The sequence below is a fragment of the Lycium barbarum genome, chromosome 12 (assembly GCF_019175385.1).
Source record: "Lycium barbarum isolate Lr01 chromosome 12, ASM1917538v2, whole genome shotgun sequence".
In the NCBI taxonomy this organism is placed as follows: domain Eukaryota; kingdom Viridiplantae; phylum Streptophyta; class Magnoliopsida; order Solanales; family Solanaceae; genus Lycium; species Lycium barbarum.
In genome coordinates this window covers 78,242,592-78,266,581 of record NC_083348.1, presented here as the reverse complement: position 1 = coordinate 78,266,581, position 23,990 = coordinate 78,242,592, and the positions used below count along the sequence as shown (strand labels likewise).

At 37.2% G+C, this 23,990-nt stretch overlaps 2 protein-coding genes and 1 long non-coding RNA gene across 3 annotated transcripts; 1 reads left to right on the top strand and 2 right to left on the bottom strand.

Moving 5' to 3' along the window:
* Positions 1-655: 655 nt before the first annotated feature.
* On the bottom strand, positions 656-3,943 carry LOC132622083 (chlorophyll a-b binding protein 21, chloroplastic-like). Its single transcript, XM_060336609.1, has 2 exons — positions 3,077-3,943; positions 656-1,176 (listed from the first exon to the last, which is right to left on the bottom strand). Exons 1-2 carry the CDS (start codon positions 3,868-3,870, stop codon positions 747-749), a joined length of 1,224 nt encoding a protein of 407 aa, XP_060192592.1. The 5' UTR covers positions 3,871-3,943; the 3' UTR covers positions 656-746.
* A 2,763-nt stretch (positions 3,944-6,706) lies between these two features.
* On the bottom strand, positions 6,707-11,383 carry LOC132622079 (LRR receptor-like serine/threonine-protein kinase FLS2). Its single transcript, XM_060336606.1, has 2 exons — positions 7,666-11,383; positions 6,707-7,224 (listed from the first exon to the last, which is right to left on the bottom strand). Exons 1-2 carry the CDS (start codon positions 10,802-10,804, stop codon positions 6,854-6,856), a joined length of 3,510 nt encoding a protein of 1,169 aa, XP_060192589.1. The 5' UTR covers positions 10,805-11,383; the 3' UTR covers positions 6,707-6,853.
* An 11,204-nt stretch (positions 11,384-22,587) lies between these two features.
* LOC132624781 (uncharacterized) lies at positions 22,588-23,780 on the top strand. Its single transcript, XR_009576535.1, has 3 exons — positions 22,588-22,929; positions 23,276-23,494; positions 23,598-23,780. It is a non-coding gene; the product is annotated as an uncharacterized LOC132624781 (long non-coding RNA).
* The last annotated feature ends 210 nt before the right edge of the window (positions 23,781-23,990 follow it).

Sequence of the window (23,990 nt, the reverse complement as noted above, 5' to 3'; positions counted from 1 at the left end):
TGATTATGTTAAATAATCCTTTTTACACTGTTAGTGCGTAGATTTAAACTCTTTGCTAATAGTTAGTGTCATATATGGCTTATTTGTGTTTTCTGCTTACTATGTGCCATGTTTGGAAGGATACCTGCCTCTGTTGAATAAGCTATCAGAGATGCTTTAAATCTAAAGATATAGTACCACATGTAAGGAAGGACTACAAGGAATTTATGAATTTGTTCAAAGATGCTAATTAAATTAAGAGCACATAATTATGATGACCTGGAAACTTATATATTACTTGCTACATTCAGACTAGAAAACATATAGTACTGGTTTTCCCTTATCACTGAAATGTCAATAGTTCAATAGTGAAATAATATTATGTCCTCTTTCACTTCTCGACAGAAAATGAGGAATCATATAATAATAACATCATAGCGTTCAACATTAATGCTTTACACTAATTTTGAGTATTGCTTCTCCAGAATTAATTGAATTCCTTAAGTTCCTCTGGTCTGCAAATTCAAGTTTTAAGCTTATAACAGCTTTACAAATTTTCTAGTTACCGCATCCCATATGTATCTTCAGACTTTTTTGCTCTTTTCCCCTTTGGTATGTAAGTGGCAATATTTGATTCATGGCATTGGAAAATGAAACTCGGAACTACACAATCGTAGAAGATAAACAAAAATTCATTCTATTGTCAACGATCATAACAACTTTACAGGGCCATAAAACAATCTAAGTTTAAGAATGTTTTATGATATTCATTTTCCGGGAACAAAGTTTGTGGCATAGGACCAGGCATTGTTGTTAACAGGGTCTGCAAGGTGGTCAGCAAGGTTCTCCAATGGACCCTTTCCAGTAACAATGGCTTGAACGAAGAATCCAAACATAGAGAACATAGCAAGTCTGCCGTTCTTAATCTCCTTTACTTTGAGCTCAGCAAATGCCTCAGGATCTTCAGCAAGGCCCAATGGGTCAAAGCTGCCACCAGGGTATAGTGGGTCAACAACCTCACCAAGAGGTCCACCAGCAACACGGTATCCCTCAACAGCTCCCATCAAGACAACTTGGCAAGCCCAAATGGCCAAGATACTCTGTGCGTGGACTAAGCTTGGGTTGCCCAAGTAGTCAAGTCCACCCTCGCTGAAGATTTGGGATCCAGCCTTGAACCACACAGCCTCGCCAAACTTAACACCGTTACGAGCCAAGAGCTCGGGGAAGACACATCCAAGAGCACCAAGCATAGCCCATCTGCAGTGGATCACCTCGAGTTCACGGTTCTTGGCAAAGGTTTCTGGGTCAGCTGAAAGTCCAGCGGTGTCCCACCCGTAGTCACCTGGGAATTCACCGGTCAAGTAGCTTGGGGACTCACCGGAGAATGGGCCCAAGTACTTAACACGGTCTGGACCGTACCATGGGCTGCTAGATGCGGCAGGCTTGGCGGCAGTCTTTCTCATAGAGATCCTTCCATTTCCAGAGATTTCTGAGGCAGATGGTGAGAGCTTCACCGCCTGTCCAGCAAAAGAAGGGGAAGAAAGAGCCATTGTAGCAGCTGCCATGGTTTATCAAGGGGAAAGTGAGTGTTTGATGGTTTGAAATATTGTTGAAGTTGGCTGTGATGAGATGAAGTTACAAGGGCTTCACCATATATAGGGAGTAAGAGGAAAGAGTCCTTATCTAGTTATATCTATATCTTTGATCTCATTGGGTATCAAGATCCCATAGGCAGCAATTAATGCACACTTGGCAATCTCTAATCCATCAATTCCAAGATCTTCATAAGGGGGACCCAACCAATGTTGTCCTCCTATGTGTGGCTACAAGGATTGCACTCTATCCCGTGAGTTATTGAGCTAACAATAAGATATCCCATTCATTATCCACTTGGCATTTCTCTAGATTTTGTCTACCAGGCCACCAGGGTAAAAGATGCCACAACTATCAGCTAATTCAATGTAGAACTATTGTTTGGCCTTCAACTAAATAAATTGAGGAAAACCTGTTTATCATACATGAAGAGGTATAGTCATAGAAAGTTTTAATATATGTTGCAATGTTCATTTCATGTTTAAGAGATTTAACCGTGGCTTTGTACGTGCACTTAACTACTACATGAGCAATGCTGAGACTTAGAAAGAGTTTGTTCAGAAGGACATGAGCATAGATTTTCATTTGTTGGGATTCATCAGCATCACTATAGACTTTAAGAGAAGGTTGTGTTAAGAGAAATAGAATTTACCAATTGTGGATTTAAGTTATATACACTAACGGTGTAAAGATGTTCTTACACTATCAGTAGTAAATTTTAACATGTGATAGCAGGTCAGTTCACATTTTTTACCAGATTACATACCAATTAATGTTTATCAAGCGATTTACCAATCAAGTGTCTTCTGCTAACTGTGTCCCTTGCTTCTGGTCAGTACTATGTGCCTTGTTTGGAAGGGTACCTGCCCCTGTTAAATAATATCAGAGGTGCTTTTAATCTAAAAATAGTACCAGATGTGAGGAAGGAGGATTGTACAAGAAATTTATGAATTTGTTCAAAGGTGCTAATTAAATTAAGGACGCATAATATAGGAACCTGAAAACTTATACAGTATGTTACTCCTTACTACGTTCAGACTAGAAAACAAATTGGTTTTCCCTTATCATTGAGATGTCAATGTCTGGTAGTAAAATGATGTTATGTACTTATGTCCTCTTAATTCCTCTTTCACTTCTCGACAGAAAATGAGGAATCATGTAATAACATCATGTTGTCCAACATTAATGCTTTACCCTAATTTTGAGTATTGCTTCTCCAGAATTAATTGAATTCCATGAGTTCCTCTGGTGTGCAAATTCAATTTTTAAGCTTATAAAAGCTTTATAAATTTTCTAGTTACCACATCCCATATGTATCCTCAGACTTTTTTGCTCTTTTCCCCTTTGGTATGTAAGTGGCAATATTTGATTCATGGCATTGGAAAATGAAACTTGGAACTACACAATCATAGAAGATAAACAAAAATTCATTCTATTGTCAACTCATAACAACTTTACAGGCCCATAAAACAATCTAAGTTTAAGAATGTTTTATGATATTCATTTTCCGGGAACAAAGTTTGTGGCGTAGGACCAGGCATTGTTGTTAACAGGGTCTGCAAGGTGGTCAGCAAGGTTCTCCAATGGACCCTTTCCGGTAACAATGGCTTGAACGAAGAATCCGAACATAGAGAACATAGCAAGTCTGCCGTTCTTAATCTCCTTTACTTTGAGCTCAGCAAATGCCTCTGGGTCTTCAGCAAGGCCCAATGGGTCAAAGCTGCCACCAGGGTATAGTGGGTCAACAACCTCACCAAGAGGTCCACCAGCAACACGGTATCCCTCAACAGCTCCCATCAAGACAACTTGGCAAGCCCAGATGGCCAAGATACTCTGTGCGTGGACCAAGCTCGGGTTGCCCAAGTAGTCAAGTCCACCCTCGCTGAAGATTTGGGATCCGGCCTTGAACCACACAGCCTCGCCAAACTTAACACCGTTACGGGCCAAGAGCTCGGGGAAGACACATCCAAGAGCACCAAGCATAGCCCATCTGCAGTGGATCACCTCGAGTTCACGGTTCTTGGCAAAGGTTTCTGGGTCAGCTGAAAGTCCAGCGGTGTCCCACCCGTAGTCACCTGGGAATTCACCGGTCAAGTAGCTTGGGGACTCACCGGAGAATGGGCCCAAGTACTTAACACGGTCTGGACCGTACCATGGGCTGCTAGATGCGGCAGGCTTGGCAGCAGTCTTTCTCATAGAGATCCTTCCATTTCCAGAGATTTCTGGGGCAGATGGCGAGAGCTTCACCGCCTGTCCAGCAAAAGAAGGGGAAGAAAGAGCCATTGTAGCAGCTGCCATGGTTTATCAAGGGGAAAGTGCGTGTTTGATGGTTTGAAATATTGTTGAAGTTGGCTGTGATGAGATGAAGTTACAAGACCATATATAGGGAGTAAGAGGGGAAGAGTCCTTATCCAGTGATATCTATATCTATGATCTCATTGGGTATCAAGATTACTCTTCATTGACACTTGGCGATCACAAATCCATCAATCTTCCAAGATTCTTCCTAGGGGGGGACCAAACCTACGTTGTGTGGCTACAAAGATTGCTCTCTGTCATGTGTGTTGTTGAGCTTACAGTAAGATGTCTTGTACTTTTCCCCATTGGGTAGTTCTTTAGATATTTTTCTTCCAGCAGGGTAAAAGACTATTGCAGGCATTTTCAAGTAATTACAGCCCGAATTTATCCCTTCTTAGTGTGAATCAGAAAGGAAAAGGAAAAATAGAAGAAGAATGAACTGTTTTATTAATCGTTGTCATGGTTGTGTAGACCTATTCACCACCACTCATACAAGTGGTCCTAAGTCTGGGCACACAGAAACAGTGCTATAATTTACTGTATGTTACACATGCCTTTTTCTCCTTTTAAATGAATTTCTTTTTACTCTTATCAGCATTTGTGGTCCACAACTGCTATTGGTTTCACGCAAACAAATAAATACACAATTCATGGACCTAATCAATAATATGGGAATAATAGATTCACCTGCTTTATAAGCCAAAGAACTTTCTTAGTTTCAAAAAGCTTACCTGCATATGTAAGTCGAACAGTTTCCACAAAACATCAGCAGCTACATCAGTTCCAAACAGACGAACAACCTGACTGCCTTGGATCAAGAAAAGAGAGGGATGCATGCCCATTTATGAAGGCCAGGGATCTTGACATACTACTTACATATTGTGTGTCAAGAGTGTCACTTGGAACTTCACCAGTATGTTTTTGCCCTGTGTCGTCTTTCAGAAACTCTTATTAGCAACTATACGATCCAAGGTATAAACGGACATAAGGGAATTCACTTGTATTGATAGGTCATCGTATAACCTTTTAAAATCAATTTTGGATGCTTAAGTTCATTGAGTAGTATGAAGTACAAAAGCTAGCATAGAAGAGAATCTGAAGAATAAATCGAGATAAAGGAATCAAATAAAAGATAGCTCAACGCTAAATTATTGTTTCAGCAGGGCATATAAATTATTGGATTTTTGAAGAACATTAGAACAAGGTGGATTCTAAATTTTGAAGGCATTAAGATTCTAGATTTTACGAGAGCATTTTCACAGTAGAAATAACTATTTCGGCAGTGGCTTGATAAATAAGCTGAATAGATTCTTGGAATTCAAGTGAAGTTGTAAAGTCTAGTATTTTCTTTTTTATGAAGTTCAGGGTATTTTTCACAAGCGTAGAATACCAAACATAAAATTTACTACATTCCTTGTGCTTTCATGTGAAATCGTCAAATAATCTAAACCTGTTCGTTTGGTTCGCGGTATAAGGTGGATATCACACGATTAAGTTTGGATTAAACTTACACAGTTTATACTCTCAACCAAACACAGTATAAATTTAATCTCAACCTTAATCCTGAATGTTCCACCTTATCCCATCAAACTTGGTATTATTTTATCCCACGGTGAGATAAATTAGTTAAGGATTATATTGCCAGGATTATAATCCCGGGATAATTTAGTGTTCGAACCAAACGGGACCTAAATAGTGTCTAACCAAAGCTTCACCAAACAGCCGTTTGATTCAACTATCCTTTTCAGTAGTTGGCGCTCTTTTTTCCTTTCCCTCTTCACTGTTCCATAACTTAAACCCTAAACCCCTATTCACTCTAATTCCCACCAAAAATAAAATGCAAAGACCTTCTCCACACTCCAATTTCTTCTCTTCTCTCAAACAATTAGAGAAAAGATTGAAACTTGACAAACCATCTCAACAAGAACCCATCAACACATCGACCCAATCTTTAATCAGCCCATTATACCTTAACTGTGATGATACTCCTGATAACTCCATTAACACAAACCTCAAAGAAAGTGAAACCCCACTTCAATTTCTCTCAAATTCCCCTCATTTCCCACAAACCCCACCTCAGATAAACCTTACACATGTTCAAGAAAGAGTTGATGATAATGGGGTTGATGAGATTGAACTGTTGATGGAACTATTAGGTTTATCGGATCGTAAAAGGGAAGGAGACAAAAGGGTGGAAGTGGATTTGGGTTGTGATGATGCATTTTATGGGAAGATTGTTGGGGTTAAAGGGCCAAAAAGTGAAAAAGAAGTGGAGAGATTAGAAGGCTGGATTGAGCATTTTTTGAATGGTGATATTGGAGAGAGAAGAGAATCATTTAAGTTGGCTCATTTGCTTTTAGGCAAAGCTGCTCTTATTCATTCGACAGAGGTTTTTGATGGTGTTGGAAGCTTTGAATTTCCCTCGACCATCGATGAGTTCTTGCATAATGATCCACCAATAGATGAGGTTGCTTCTTCGCTCTAGTAAATAGATTTCTGGAATGCAAATTTTAAGGTAAAATATGATGGATTGGATGATTGTAGGCTTATTAAGGCCTGTTTTTGAGTTTTCGTTTCACTTCTATATATTTTTGTTCAAAAGTGTGCTCATTCCCTGTAGACAATCTTTAGTGACAGAATGTGTTGGCTGTTTTGTCTTGCAATCAACTTCGTAAAGATCTAGTGTTTTTGCTCCGTAGTTGTTATTATGGTGAAGTATTCTTGAATATGCTGTTCAATTTTATGATGCAAGTCAACTTTAACTTAATCTAACGTGAGAGTTCAACTATATACCTCTAGTAATTTATTTGTAAAGCAGGAAAACCTGAGAGATCAGTTATGGCTTGAAAAACGTAAATTCTATTTAAATAGTTAAATAGTAACATACATTTAAAGTTGTGGACTAGTTCCATTGGCCACAAAGGGAAACTTAATGGTGGTTCACATTAAGATTGTCGATGCTCCAGTTTCGTCTACATCAAATTTAAGCTTTTACCAAACAAGCACGTGAATGCATGCACTCCATCTTACTTAGCTTTGTAAGGGAAGATAGAACTTGTTCCATGTCAGGTCTATCTTCCGGATCAGGAGAGGTGCAGGATAAAGCCAAGTTAAGAAGTCCCTCTACTACATCCTGTTTCTTGGAGACAGATGAAGCTAGATTAGGATCCACAATCTGGACTAGCTTGTTTATGCCATTTGCAAGGGCATTCTGAACAATTTGATGCAAAGTCATTGGTAATTCATCTGCTCCTGTAAGACTTGTTGGCCTTCTTTTTGTAATGATCTCCATTACTATCACACCAAAGCTGAATACATCTACTTTTGTGGTAACTTTCCTCATATATGCAAACTCTGTTTCATAGAGAAATATTTCATGTAAGTGAGGTCACAAATTAAACATGGAGCATGTAAAATGTCCATGAAATTCAAAACTCTAAAGCTAGGCCTAGCACGTTAGCATTCAAACATTACTTTTCAGATTATATGTTGAAAACATTGCATCATTTATATGCTTGTCCATTCTTCCACATGCAAGTTAATCAGCATTTTGTGATTCACAGAAAAAAAGAAAAAAAAAAAAAGATTCTGCTAAGCTGTGTATTGTGATTTACAAAAGTGATGTTGCTACTGAATGATGCTAAAATGGAATGTCCTTGAAACATTCACCATTGACCAAAATATGTGTTCGTGTTACCCACATAAGCTTGTCTACATTGTAGAAATCTTTTATTCATGTTAATTGTAACGTAAAATCTGGTATACTGTCGGTCAAGAAGTTGTAAGAATTATTACCTGGAGCCATGTAACCAATAGTTCCTTCAAATGCGGATGATATGCTGCTCCCATCCTGGAGATGAATACCCAACATCCTAGCTGTCCCAAAGTCGCTCACATGTGCTTCCATATTTTTATCCAGAAGAATATTTGAAGGCTTCAAATCACAGTGCACTATTGGAAAATCATAGCCTGAATGCAGGTATGACAGCCCACATGCAACTGAAACTAAAATATCAATCCTATTGGACAATGTCCAGTCATCCGCCATTCGACCATAAATAATGCTCTCCAAGTTCCCATTCTCCATGTATTCTAAAATTAAGGCCATTAGCTTCTTGCTTTCCCAAGCATAACCGAGCACCTTAACCAGGTTCCTGTGTCTGAGTTGGCTTAGAGTCTTGACTTCCCTATCAAAGCATTTACCAGATTCTGCTGAGAACTGGTGATTCAGTTTCTTAACTGCTACGATCTTCCCATCTTCCACCATACCTTTGTACACGGTACTTAAACTGCTGGCTCCAATAATCTTTTCTGGACTGAAATTATCGGTAGCATGTTCCAAATCCTTTTGATAAAATCTCTGGAGGCTCAGTGCTGAGGTATACTTTGGAAGTTTATCCTCCGCGTCTTTCACTTTTTGCTTCTTCATGTGACGATGAATCAAAAATATTACCAACACAAGAAGAATGAGACCAAAAACCGATCCAAATGCTGCAAATATGATCCAGGTTTTCTTGGAAAAAACATGAGAACTTGTTCGGCTGCTTTTGATGCTGCATGGCCTGAGAAACTTTGTTCCACATAGAGATGGATTTCCCAATAAATTTGCCGACCCTATATTGTTGAATACACCCCCCTTTGGAATATGACCTTCAAGTTGGTTGAAAGAAAGGTTGAGATATTTCAATGCAGGCATATTGGCAAATCTCTCGGGAATGGTTCCCTTGAACTTGTTTTGTGAGAGATCAAGAGAGCGAAGATGTATCGATCCTGCCATTTCAGGAAGTTCGCCTTCTAATCTGTTCCTTGAGAGGTTCAAGAACACAAGCTCACTTAATTTGGTGAGAACTTCACCTGGAGCAGAACCCGAGAGCACGTTTCCAGATAGGTCCAGTGAGAATAAGTTTTTGCAGCGTTCTAGCGTTCTGGGAATGCTGCCTGATATATTGTTGTTTGACATGTCAATCTCTTGAACCATTTCTAATACGCCAATCTCATCTGGGATCTCTCCATTTAACAAGTTGCTGGAAACATTCAAGTAAATTTGCATACTTCTCATGCTTGCAAGTACTGCTCTAGGAAGAGTTCCGGTAAGAAGGTTGTGTGAAAAATCTAAGGTCATCAGTCTGCGGAGACTCGCCATGCTCTCTGGGATTGTACCATTAAGCTTATTTCCACTCAGGTCCATTAGCGAAAGTGATTCTAGTTTGGATATATGGTGGGGTACTGGACCGAAGAAATTATTGTTCTGCAACTGGAGTTCATTGAGATGTTTAAGCTCAATAAGTTGCACAGGAAGTTCACCTTCCAGCTTGTTGTCAGACAGCGAAAGGCCCTGGAGGTTTGAAAGCATTGAAATTTCTGGTGGTATCACACCTGAGAAACTGTTTTTATGAAGCACTAAATCCATCAGTTGACTCAGTTTACCAATCTCTGGTGGGATTGGCCCAAGAAATGAATTGCTACGGGCTCTTAGAACTCGAAGTTTAGAGAGTCTGCCAATCATTGGTTTGAGTTTCCCGCTGAAATTGTTGTCACTCAGATCTAGAACTTCAAGCATTGAGCAGTTGAAAAGATCATCAGGAATCTCTCCCGACATCTTGTTTGATCCCAAAGACAAAAATGTAAGATTGGACAACTGCCCCAACCCATTTGGTATTTTCCCCGTTATTCTATTAAAAGAAATGGTTAAAACAAGAAGATGTGAACAATTTGTTATGCTAGGTGGAATAGGTCCCTCTAGGAAGTTATTGCTTGCAGTTAGATTCTTTAGATTATAGAGTAACCCAAATTCCGATGGAAGTGATCCGGTCAATAAATTAAAGCTCAAAGATAAATATGTTAAGTTTGCCAGGTTTGTTATAGTGGATGGAATCTCCCCAGACAACCTATTTGAGTGGAGGGTAAGCACTTGTAGCGACGTTGAAGATCCCAACTCGGGAGGAATTTTACCAGTTATCTCATTCTGTGAGAGTCCTAAATGAGTTAATGATTTCAGGTGGAACAATGAGGCAGGTATACTAGAGTTCAGCTTATTATTAAACAATCTAAGCGTTTGCAAGTTTTCTAAATTTCCCAGCTCAGGAGGTATGCTTCCAGTGAATTGATTAGTATACATGTTCAAGGTAACAAGATTGACACAGAGGCCAAGTTCAGATGGAATTTTTCCAGAAAGAGAGTTGAGATGTAACTGAAGAATTCCTAAACTTGACAAGTTGCCAATTTCTGGTGGTATAGGTCCAGATAACTGGTTTTCGCTCAGATCAAGGGTTTGCAAAGCTGTCAGCAATCCAATGGAGGTAGGAATAGAACCAACCAAATTGTTTTGATAAGCTACAAACAACTGAAGATTGGCCAAATTACCAATTTCAGACGGTAATTTGCCTGTGAGACTGTTATTAATGAGGCCTACTAACACCAAGTCAGTGCAGTTGCATATACTCTCAGGTATACTCCCATTCAGAAAGTTATTTCCAAAATCTATTAACTGCAGGTTTTTTAGGTTTCCAAGCTCAGCAGGAATTTCACCAGAAAGAGAGTTTTCATAAAAAATGAGCTCAACCAGGTCTGTGCAATGACCCAGCTGGGGTGGAATATTTCCAGTAAATGAATTCAAAGTTAGATCAAGAACCTGGAGTTTGGAGAGGTTTCCGAGAAACGGAGAGATTTCGCCTTTGAGCTCCGTCCCAATAAGCGAAATGTTGATGACATGTTTTGAAGAAGGATCACATATGATTCCAGACCAGTTGCAATAGTGATTTGCATCAGTCCAATCTACAAGTGCACCTAAAGGGTCATCAGAGATTAACTTCTTGAAAGCTTTCAAAGCAGCAACTTCAACTTCCAAGCTTGGAGTTTGCCCAGATGACAGAACTATGAAGAAGGTACTAGAGAATATGGCTAATGCATATACAGCTACTGTATTTGACATCATTGGTTCAAAAGAAAGAAGCTTCACTCACTGAAAAAACTTAAGCTGAAAATGAAAATTTATACACTTATTATAGAATCTTTATTCACTGCTTTCAGTAGAAGTTAACTAGTCTTCCATACTAATGAAAATGACTTGCATTCGATGAATTTGATAGAAAATACCAAACATGCCTCTAATCTAGGATGCCCCATGTTAGAGAACAAGTTGTCTGTAACCCCACACAGGAAAAGACAACAAAAACTACACCCCCTCAAAATCTAGGAGTACATTAAAAATATCAAGTTTGCTGACCACCAAATGAATAGTAAACTCAAATTGTGCATTCACATTACAGCAAGTCAACTGGGTTTTTCCCTTCTTTTCTAGAAGTGGCACATGGAGCAGAAACATCCGAGAAGTTCAATTCGGTTTGTTCTTTTCTTGAGAAGGAAAGTGGTTTATGAAGAAACAGCAGAGTTGACAAGCTGGATAGAATTGTGAGGAAAGGGGCAAGTTCACTTTGGTACAACTTAAATTGGTAGATGAACCATGTACTTGATAAGGTGCCAATAGGCTTTAACTAATGGTTTTGTATAGGTTTCAATGGTTAGTTCTTTTTCGTTTTTTTGTGCAAGTGTTTAAATGGGAAGGTACTGAAAAGTCATAAATAAAGAGAATATTTACTCTAGTAAACAAACGAAAAAAGGTGAATAAAAATTAAAGAAAAATTAAAGAAAAAAGAAGGAAAGATGATAATGTTACAACAAGAATGACAAGTTTGTGTGCCAAACGCGCATTGACTATAGTCCAAGGGATGGTCGCCAGCCAATATCTCAACTCACAAGTAAATGCAAGTTGGGCAGTATAGTCCAATATGAATATGATGAATTATTATATAAGCTATCCATTATTACGGTTACCCTGTCAAAAGTAGATCAAGTTGAAACACGTTATACGACCAAAGACTGGAGCGCATATTTTATCCACCCAAGAGGTTTCGGGTTCGAGCGCTTAGAAATATAATCACATTTGGTAGGGGACAGTCTTTGAGGTTTTCCAGCACGACTCTGAATTAGTCGGGCTCCAAATCAGGTATCAAACAAATGGTGGGAAACTAAAAAAGAAAAATTAAAAGACGACATTCAGGGGTGGTCTTTTCCTAATGGATAGAATATGGTGCTTTAGTTTTGGGGATGCCTTTGATATATTCCTATTCTAGAAATTATTGTCCAAAATGAAATCGTTGGTGAAATTTTCAGAGACATGATAGTTCACAAAAATGATACTATAGGTGCTCTGATGTATGCTTGACACATGAAAAGAATTATTATGATATTAGAGCCAGCAGGACAGGCTGCTTCAAATAAATATTAATCTTTTCGTAATATTACATAAACTTTGAGGGTGTGCAATGATGAATTCGTCAGTTTGGAGGTGTGACTATTAAGAACAAAAGAAATCTTGTATGGTTGAGCCTTTGAATCTTATGCCGCTAGGAAAAAGTCACACACACTATCTTTTCTAGAGTAAACATTGATTTTGATTTAAAATTATATGATTTGACATTAAATATATTACAATAAAATTTCTATATGAAATAATACTATAATTCATTTGTTTTATTTTATCATTTGTCATTTAGTCGGGTAAACTCACAACGTTCTTCAGAGAGTGACGACGAACAGCGACTATTTGCCAATTTAGTTGACAACTTGGCATGCATACTTGAATGCTGCAAAAAATATGCAAAAAATTAGATTATATCTTATAAAAACAAATTCGACTAACTCGGTAACTATTGATACATTATAAACCCTAATTATTAATTTAATAAAAATTACAACTTGTTCTGAAGTCAACACACTAATTGAGAGCCAGGTTTTTGTCTCATGTTATAAGTCGTCAAAACTCAGTCAATTTCCTGGATCCAGCTTAAATTTGGGATCCTTAAAGCCACTAGAACTAATATAGAAATGCTACTAGATACCATTTAAAAAAAATGTTTTATTACATCGGGAGTAGTGGAAGGGAAATTTTGGGGGGGGGGGATTGCAATATGGGGATTCGAACCCTCACCATGAAGGAAGTTGAGATAAAATGTTATGAGAAAATTTCTTATGTGTCTTTTTCATCATCTATGTTCGGGTATATATACAAAATCAGAATGAAAAAGAATAAAAAAGATGCTTCTGTTCTAACTAACTATCCAGTTGTCCTATACATCACTATCACTAATTATTCCTCTACAATGTATAAAAGGGCATAATAGGAAAATTAGGTACCATTTTACTAGGTATATAATCTGAATAGAATAAAGGACAGCTTTGTGAAATTGGGCTGTTGTGAGCTGAGTAGTTGGGCCTTCTGAACACTGTGCTGTCTGTTGTGAGAAAAGGCCCAATACCTCCTAAAGACCCAATGCTTTTTAAAAGCCCAATCAGTGAAAGAGGTTCAAAGCCTAAAGGCTTCATTTGTGTTGGTGTTGACACACAAACAGCCAAACACGACTTCTTCTCTTCCAGAACTTTCTTCTCTTCTAAAACGTTAATGGAGTCATTATCTTCAACACCCCCCCCCCCCCCCCAAGTTGGAGGGGTGTAATAGAACCCCCCAACTTGTTAATCAAGGTACGATGCGGAAGACCAAGCAACGGTTTGGTGAAAACATCGGCCAATTGAGAAGAGGAAGGAACAAAATGGAGAGAAATCAACCCAGCTAAGAATTGCTGACGAACAAAGTGGCAATCGAGTTCCACTGCTTCATCCTTTCATGGAAGACGGGATTCTTGGCGATATGCAAGGCAACTTGACTGTCGGAGTGCAGTGGTATTGGAAGCGATGGGGGAAATGGTGAGATCTGACAAAAAGCGAACCAACCAAGTTAACTTCGCAACTACACGACACATAGAACGATATTCAGCCTCTGCACTGGAGAAGGAAATCAAATATTGCTTCTTTGATTTCTAAGAAATCGGAGAACCACCGAGACTGATGAAAAACCCACTAACAGACCGTCTTGAGTCGAGGAAAGATCCCCAATCGGAGTCGCAGAAGGCGGCAATGTCGAAAGAAGTTCCTGATTGAAAGAAAAGCCCTAAACTAGGAGTGCCAACAAGGTAACGTAAACAATGTATTGCAACTTGATAATGTGGTACTCTTGGTGTCTGCATGTACTGACTTAAGTGTTGCACAGCAAAACTTAAGTCAGGACGAGTGTGAGTAAGAAAATTTAGTTTCCCTATTAATCTGCATTACATTGTAGGATCTGGTATGAGCTTTCCAATAACTGAACGAAGCTTGGTTGATGGCTCAAGAGGTGAAGGTGCTGACTTTTTATCAAGGCAGTCAAATTCAGAAAGTAATTCCGAGATAAACTTTCTCTGTGTGACGATTAGGCCTTATTTTTCTCTGATTAATTCCATACCCAAGAAAAAACTGGCCAGACATAGATCTTTGATTTGAAACTCAAAGTTAAGAAAAACTTTGATAGAATCAATCTCATCTTGATCATCACCTTTTATGAGAATATCGTCAACATAAACTGCAATGAGGCATACGCCATTAGGAGTCCTTTTGTAGAAAAGGGAATAATCATTAAAAGAATGAGAGAATCCCTTTAAAGTTAAGGCACCAGTGAGCCTTTCATACCATCGTCTCGAGGCTTGTTTAAGCCCATATAAAGATCTTTTTAGTCGACAAACCTTGTTAGGATCAGAAATTGACAAACCTGCTGGTAATTGCATATACACCTCCTCTTGTAAATCCCCGTGAAGAAAAGCGTTGTTAACGTCTAATTGGAAGATAGACCAATTTCTCTTCACAGCAACAGCCAGGAGACATCTCACAGTAGTCATTTTTACGACGGGTGAGAATGTCTCGTTATAATCAATTCCCTCTCTTTGTACATCACCCCTGATTACCAAACGGGCCTTATACCTCTCAATTGTGCCATCTGCTATGTATTTTATTTTATAAACCCATTTAGAGGGAAAAGCCTTTTTTCCTTGTGGGAGATCAACAATGTCCCAGGTTTGATTAGCTGCCAAAGTCTCAAACTCCTTTGTCATAGCTTCTTGCCAACAGGGGTATAAGGATGCTTTAGAGAAACTAGTGGGTTCAGGTTGTGTAAGGCAAACAGAATTGATGAGGGATTTATTTGATTGAGATAGAGCAGAGAAAGGCAAACCAGTAGGGGTAACGAGGGCTGTAAAACAAGAAGTCAGATCAGTTAAAAAAACAACATTACATATATAGTCAGCCAAATACTTAGGTTGTTTAGTCACTTTAGAAGATGTTCTAGTCTCAGAAATATGGTGCAAAGGAGAAGCAGGGTGAGTAATGGGAATAGCATCATTAGGGGACTGAGTAGGCGAAAGTAGAGGAAGGTGGACTAGGATCAGACTGTGGTGCAGGTGAAGTAGGTGTTGAATCAGGTGAATAGGAATAATCAAAAGGAGTAGAAGTAGGAAAAATAGGAGGTGATTTAAAATCAGGTGGGGAATCCGCAAAAGGGAAAATACCTTCATGAAATTTGACATCCCTTGAAACAAAAACCTTATTTGTAGAGAGATTTAAAAGCTTGTATCCTTTTTGGTTAAAAGGATAGCCAAGAAAAACGCATTTCACTGCCCTAGGGTCAAGCTTGGTTCGGAATTGAGATGGTGTGCTAGCAAAACATAGACATCCAAAAGTCCTTAGAGAGTCATAATTGGGTTTTCTGGAAAATAAAATCTCATGAGATGTTTTGAAGGCAAGAATCCTAGAAGACAGCATGTTGATTAGATGTGTAGCAGTCAAAAGACACTCCCCCCAATACACTATAGGCAAATTTAACTGAAAGAGAAGGGCCCTACAAGTTTCTAATAAGTGCTTGTGCTTTCTCTCAACAATTCCATTTTGTTGAGGGGTTGCTACACAACTAGTTTGGTGAATAATACCTTGAGAGGATAGGAATTCTGAATTAACCAAACTGGATCCTAGTTCTTTGGCATTGTCTGTTCTAAGGATCTTAACCTTTTTATTAAACTGTCTTTCAACAAAAGCTAAGAATTTATGTAAAGTAGGAAAGGCATTACACTTAGTTTTTAGAAGGAAAGTCCATGTTCCCCTACTAAAGTCATCAACAATTGTAAAAAAAAATACCTATTCCCATCATAAGTATTCACTTTATAGGGTCCCCAGGTGTCCACATGGATTAGGTCAAATATAGCTTTGGTGGAAATAGTGCTGTCTGGGAAAGAAAGTCTTGCTTGTCTTGCTTTTGCACACACATCACAAGGAATCAAAGTATGTAGAGAAGATAAAGAAAATTTAGACATATTTTTCATACTGGAAATGGACAAATGTCCCAACCTCTAATGCCATAGGCTTACATTTGGAATGGAAAAACTAGAAACATGATCAGACTGAGTATCACTGTTGCAAGAAAAAGAAACAAAACTAGACTTAATACTATCACTGGAAAACTGTTCACAAATTGACTTAGAAACTAATGTGCTATCAGGCACTTGATTATGTTGGCTTGACTTGACTGGATTGACTGATTTAGGCTTGACTGGATTGGACTTGAGTAGATAAAGCCCATCTCTAACCTCCCCAAGAACCACTGGCCTCTTCATTGAAGGGGCTTGGAAAATTGCACCACAAGAAAAGAAAAATAAGAAACAGTCAAATTGTGTGGTAAACTTGTGAATAGAAAGTAAGTTAAACCTGAAATCTGGTACAAAGAGTACATTATGCAAGACCAGATTTGGAAATATGGCAACACTCCCTTTAGGAGTGACTTTCAACCTTTGTGAATTAGGCAAACTAACATATAACACCACAAACAAAGGGGTAATGTTTGTTAAAAGGTTTAAGTCATATGTCATGTGCTCAGAAGCACCAGAGTTTAATATCCAAGAAGATGAATCTATTTGTAATAAAAAAGAAAAGGAGGCAGGGTTAAAATGAGGTGTAATTATACCAGCACAGTTGGCAGAAGTATTGACATCAGAGTTCTGATTGCTCTGTTGGCCAAGTTTCACCTCTTGAAGCAGTTGAAAAATCTGACCCATCATGTTCATATTTTCTGCATTATATGTTTCAATAGCACTGAATCCCGAAGCTTGCATATTATTCTTATAGTTGTTGTGGTATTGCTTTCCTCCCTGTGCTGCATTATGACCAGAGTACTGATTTGTGTGCTGAGAGTACTGATTGTTATGCTAAGTAGGATATTGATTTTGTGAATTTGAAATCTGCTAGATACCTTATCAGCTTATAACAATTTCCCTCAACATGATTTGTCATTTTACAATTAGTACAAAACAATCCTCCCTTCTGTTGATCATAGTTCCTGTCAAAATTCTGTTTGAATTTTCCAGCTGTTCCAAACCTCTGCGTCATTGAAGATTTCTGATTGTTGTTGTTGAACTTCTGGTGATTTCTGACCAAGAAGGCAACCTCAGAAGTATGAGCTGCAACATGTACCTCTCTCTGCTTCTCATCTTGCATGAGCAGAGAGTAGGCATGTCCAATTGAGGGAAGTGGATCTAGCATGAGAATGCTACTCTTAACCCCTGAATATGCATCATTAAGACCCATCAGAAACTGTATTAACCTCCCATCTTGATGAGATTTAACAGTTTTTATCTTTCCTCCACAAGTACAGTTACAGGAACAGTGATCAAAAGTATTTAGTGCATCTAACTCATCCCATATTTTCTTTACTTTAGTGAAATAACCAACTATATATGTCATTAGAACCTTGGACAACATCATTAAGTTCTTTTTGTAACTGGTATAATTTTGCACCATTACACTGTCCAAATCTAGTTGATAAATCTTTCCATATTTCTCATGCAGTTTTGGAATAAAGGACAGACTGTGCAATGTCTTTTGAAAGTGAGTTAAGGATCCATGATATGACCATATCATTGCACCTACACCAAGATTGATGCTGTGCAGATGATGAATCAGGTTCAGTGAGGTTACCATCTATCATTCCAAGTTTATTCTTGGCTGATAAAGCTATGATGATGGCCCTACTCCAACCTGCATACCCCTTACCATCAAAATCTGAATTCACCAATTGCATACCTGGTGAATCAGATGGATGTAGGTAATAGGGGTTTGAAATATCAGCAGTATTAGTCACAAACTGTTCTGAAATGTTACCTTCATTTGTTTGATTTGCATTCCCAGTCATGGTAAAGCCTGAGAATTACAAGTGATAAAATAGTGAAGCAAAAAACAAAAAAGAACAAAGGAAAATGTTCCTTAATGCTCTGATACCATGAAGGAAGTTGAGATAAAATGTTATGAGAAAATTTTTTGTGTGTCTTTTTCATCATCTATGTTCGGGTATATATACAAAATCAGAATGAAAAAGATGCTTCTGTTCTAACTAACTATCCAGCGGTCCTATACATCACTATCACTAATTATTCCTCTACAATGTATAAAATGACATAATAGGAAAATTAGGTATCATATTTACTAGGTATATAATCTGAATAGAATAAAGGATTGCTTTGTGAAATTGAGTTGTTGTGAGTTGAGTAGTTGGGCCTTCTGAACACTGTGCTGTCTGTTATGGGAAAAGGCCCAATACCTCCCAAAGACCTAATGCTTTTTAAAAGCCCAATCGGTGAAAGAGGGTCAAAGCCTAAAGGCTTCATTTGTGTTGGTGTTGACACACAAACAGCCAAACACGACTTCTTCTTTTCCAGAACTTTCTTCTCTTCTAAAACGTTAATGGAGTCATTATCTTCAACACACCAACAAAATGAAAGTTCAGATAACCAACCAACTAAGCTACTAGATCCTTACTATTAGATACCATTAGTTTGAGTAGAATAGAAAAATAAATAAAACGAGATGAACGACTTCAAGCAATTTCAAACTGACAGGTATATTAGAAACTTCAGGGGCAACAAATGAACAGGTTGACTCGAGAGGATTAAGCAAAATAAGCTAATAAACTAATCATAACACATTTCCTCCAAAGTTCGCTTGGATCAAATGAGTTATAATGCAAGCAGGTCTAAACCAACCCTCCTGGAACAATTTTTTTTTTGTTTTCGTATTTTTAGTTCTCTGATATACAAATTGATCTACTATAAGAGATAATTTAACGTAAGTACATTAATTGTAAAATTAAACTGTACGTCCAAAATCATTTTCCCCCTTTATTCTGACAAAATTATCTTTGGATTCCTTTGAGATAGTAATGCTGTCTAAGCTAACCTGACATTTTTCTGAGTTGATTAGGATAACACCCATCTAAATCTTTAAACAATTACATTGCCGACCGGTCCAAACTGGAAGGGTTTTAATTATCTTTTATGGGCCAAATTTAGCATCGATAATTTCATAATTGAGCAAAATTTAGGTGGTGTTTGGAGTTTGGACGTGTTACTTTTGAGAATTCAAAAAAAGAAAAAAAAAGATATGAAAGTTTTTTTCCAATTTTTTGGACTGAGCTGTGACTGTGGCACTTTTTGAACCTAAAAATAAGGCTTTTTCCGTATTCACAAATTTTCAATAAAAAAGAACATGTCTAAATATATCTTCTTTTGGATAATCTTTAATAAATCTTGAATTGGAAAAGGGTCAAATATACCCCTGTACTATTGGAAAAGGGACAAATATACCCCTCGTTATACTTTGGGTCCAAATATACCCCTATTGTTATACTTTGGGCACAAATATACCCCTCCACTGTTAAAGTTGACCAAAGTGGATATCTGGAATTGACATTTCGGTAGGGTGGACGCCACGTGGCATGCCACCTCACACCCCCTTCACATCTTCACTACCACTGTCACGACACCCCTCAGACTATCTTCACCATATCCGCCAGCGCTACCACCCTTCTCTGCCATGCAATGACAGCCATCGCCGCCATCATTAACCCTCATCGTGCGTTATATCTGCTATTTGAAATTTCTATCCGATTCATCCCAGACGAGTATTGGATGGCTTAGCGATAGCGGCGGCTGTTGTCATTGCATGGCAGAGAAAGGTGATAGCGCCGGCAAATATGGTGAAGATAGTTTTAGGGGTGTCGTGACAGTGGTAGTGAAGATGTGAAGGGGGTATAAGGTGGCATGCCACGTGGCATCCAACTCACCGAAATGTCAATGCCACATGTCCACTTTGGTCAACTTTAACGGTGGAGGGGTATATTTGTGCCCAAAATATAATGGTAGGGGTATATTTGGACCCAAAATACAACGAGGGGTATAATTGGCCTTTTTCCGATAGTACAGGGATATATTTGACCCTTTTCGATCTTGAATTGATATAAGGAAAAGATAGCGAATAATGAGTACTTACTGCAGGTTTAACATTTCCTCTTTTGAAGATAGTTTTCTAAAAATAGACTGTCGAGTCATAATCGGGCCGGGTCAACCCAAAGCAAGTGAAGCACTTGTTTTAAGCCTAAGGCCTGATGTAAAAATAATATCTCAAAAAGATAATGGGCAATTTGCACGATTGCCCTTATTCGGGGGTGATCTTTTTGCCCCTCAAATTGCTGGTCTTTAATTTTAGCCCTTCGCCTAAAAAGATTTCAGGTTCGAACCCCCGCTCAATTAAAAATCAAATTAAAAAAAATCACAATACAGGTTTTGCCTTAAGGTAGCAACTCTACCCTTAAACCGGAGTTTGCATGAGACTCTACCTTATAAGGCAGAATTTGCCTTGAGGTAGCAACTCCAGCCTTAAGGCAGAGTTTGCATGAAACTCTGTCTTATAAGGTAAAACTCTGTCTTGTGAATCCAACCTCTGCAAGGGCAATCTGCGAAAAAAATGAAAGATTATTATCACTTTGAAAGATTGTAACGTCTGTTTTGTTTGATAACAGACTATTGACTATTATTGATTATCCATTATTCTAATTCTATATGTTATAGCTTATTTGAATAGCATTGGTTATCCATTAAGTCTAATTCCAACGTTAACATTCAAATGAGACTAATTCATTTTCATCTGTTTTGACATTTGTTTCATTCCTTCATTTCCATTAATCTCATTTATTTTCATTAAATCTTCTTACCGTTGGAACCATTAACCATTCATATATTATGGATCCTCTATTTATATACACTCATCATGTCTTTTCCTTTTGGATGATCAATATAAAAAATCTTCCTATCATTTTTGTGTGCTGGGTTTTTTAGAAATAAATCTTTATTAGATTCTGGCTCCTAGTTTTATGCTAGAAGAACTTGTTGAACCCTGGGGGATACACCCCTACCGGGTGAAATATCTTTAAGGATGATGTCTTAATTGACATGCCTCAAGCTTTGAAGAGATCCCTACAGTGTTCATGATCGAGTATTTTCCGTAAGATTTCCAACAAGACCTACAAAAGTTATTATCGTTATATATATAATTTTTAATCTTCTATTAGTATATATTAATAGTAATAAGTTTCTTTTTCTCTCAACTGTTAATATAACCTAACTATCTTTTTACCAATCTTATCGTTTCCCTCTACAGAGCTAATCAACCATATTTATCTAATTATTTTCTTCTATTCATAAAATCAGTTAAGACTATTGTATATATATAAGTCAAACTAGTCTTGTTTATAAAATAATCTTTCTTCATAAGTTTATTTAAATAACACCAAATAATTTTGAGTCTAACTATCAAGTCATTGAAATAAGATCATCCTTCATTATTTCGAGCTTGTAATAATTTCATTCTAATTTTGTTGTATATCTCACACACATGCATGTTTTAACAATATATATGTGATTTTTTTAAAATTGCTAATTGATACGGGATGCACATACGTTGCAGGAGATGCACGTACGACGCACGCAGAAGCTAATTTTATTGTATATAGTTGAGACTTTTTATTAAGATTTGGCTTTAGGCATCAATTTCATTGAGCCGCCCATGATCGTAAAGGCAATTTTTATTCTATTTAAGTAGCTATTCTTCATATACGCTACCAAATTTAGATTTGTCTCTGTTCTCATAAGTAGAAAAAATTGTTCTTGCGTTATTAATTACTAGCTACTATATAATCATAGACGATTGTAACAGTGTTATATAATTGGCAATTAAAGTTGTAACTGATGCAATATGCATACCTATCTAGAAGCACAATTTATAATCATCTTTGCTTGAGGGATTTTTATCAACTCAAGCACCCTCGAGAACTTTGTCGAGTAGTCAAAAACTGAGGGTATTTCAAATCACAGCTTTGTTCTGATTAGGCAAGATGATATAATGGATGGGGTAACACTAAAGTTTTCTATAAGTACTAGTGTCATTTGGCCCGTGTTAAGCCCCGGCCCAAACCGACATTAAATTAAATTTGTAGATTTATTTTAAACATCTTTTTTTTTTTTACTTCTTTGTTTTTGTAATATCAGTTTGACATTTTCTAAGAATTCTAAGATATTAAAATACAAAAAAGGTATCTGAACGAAAATATTTTTATTAGTTTATATATTAGACTTCTTTAAAATAAAAAATCAAACAAATGAAGGCTGTTCTAATTTCTATTTTACTGAAATTTGTTGAGATAATAGTATCCGATAATCCAAATTGAGCTTTTCATATGTCAATTAATTTCATTTATTTCCCTGGATTGATTTTTTGAGATTATAGTATCCGATAATCCAAATTAACATATATTTTAATTCAATAATTAAGCATATATAAAATTGTTAAGGCAAAATATAATTTGAAACAAGTTTAATAGACTAATATTTTCACATAAAAGAAAGATTCAAATATGTATAAGTATGTTTTGTGAGGCCACTATGACCTTTTTCATGACATCTCTATAAATAAAGTCACTCTTCCTTTCCCATTCTCATCCTCTTATCTTCTTCTCTTTCCATTCCCCTATGGAACATTTCTCCCTTCAATTGTGTATGAGATTATAAAAATCAATGGTTTAATTAATTAGCTTATCATAATTTCCAACTCTTTTTTTGTTGTTGCATTCTCTGCTGGTCATATATTTATATAGCTTCATGGCATAGGAGTCATATTCCAGTGGTTCCTTCACCAAAACGACTTATTCCTTTTTTTTCATTTGAAAAATATAAAAACATAAATTTAGCCTCATATATTAAGCTTCAATATGTTCTATATGTAGGAACTTCAAAACCAGCGAATGCACAAGCAGTTGGACAGGTAACTTAATTTTCTGTTAATTAAATATTATGTACGAGTTTGGACAATATTTTGTTGAAATTGAAGAAACAATACGAGTAGGGAGACTCAATGAAATTGATGGCCTAAAGCCAAATCTTAATAAAAGTCTCAGGTATATTCTAAAAAATTAGCTTGTGGGTGCATCGTACGAGCATCTCGTGCGTCACGCGTGCATCCCGTGTGTCACACATGCATCTCGTGTCAATTAGTAATTTTAAATTTTTTAATTCACATATATATTGCTAAAACTTGTGTGTGAGCTATAAAATAAAATTAAAAGTAAATATTATGATATGTATAGAGTTAATTAGTTTGCATTTTGCAGTGGTGGGTTCCAAAACCTTCAACTATAGAAGAGCAACTGAAGGACAACATCCACTATGTGTGTGGTTAAGTGGGGTTGGCTGGCTGCTCCTTCATTCAAACTGGTGGATCATGCTTTTACCCTAACACTACCATCAACCATGCCTCTGTGGTAATGAATATATATTACCAGGCTCATGTTGGTTCAGAAACAATGGTCTTATCGCCATTACTGATCCAAGTAACTCATATTTTCTTCTTCCGTGACCTATATATCTAACTTCAGTAAGAGAGTTTTCCATTTGTTTTTATTGACTTTTTCTTTTCATATTTTGTGTTTGCAGGCTATGGTAATTGCAAATTTGGGGTTTGATCGGTGGATATATGGAAGCTGAAGCAGTATCGTGAAATTAACACAGTTTCTTCCAATTTCAAAAATGTTATTTGTCTTGATATGTCCAACAATACTCCCTCCATGTTAAAATAAGTATTAACTTAGCAAAAAAAAAAAAAAAAATCCAAAATAAGTGTCATCTTAGGAATTCAAGACAAAAATTGACAGGTGTTTCCAACTATGCCCTTAGCATTAAAGAAATAATGCTCTTTAATATTGCTCAATTCTCAAAAAGCATCTAATAATTAGAGGTAGTTTAGTAAACTTCACATTGTATTTATTGATTTCTCATGAACGTGATTTTTGCTAAGATGACACTTATTTTAGTCATCTTTACTTTCCT

Coding starts and splice junctions, on each gene's coding strand:
- LOC132622083 (XM_060336609.1), bottom strand. CDS start 3,870: ATGGCAGCTGCTACAATGGCTCTTTCTTCCCCTTCTTTTGCTGGACAG. Junction 1,177..3,076: donor ACAAACTTTGTTCCCGGAAA/ATGAATATCATA, acceptor TCGTAACGGTGT/TAAGTTTGGCGAGGCTGTGT.
- LOC132622079 (XM_060336606.1), bottom strand. CDS start 10,804: ATGATGTCAAATACAGTAGCTGTATATGCATTAGCCATATTCTCTAGT. Junction 7,225..7,665: donor TATTGGTTACATGGCTCCAG/GTAATAATTCTT, acceptor TCTATGAAACAG/AGTTTGCATATATGAGGAAA.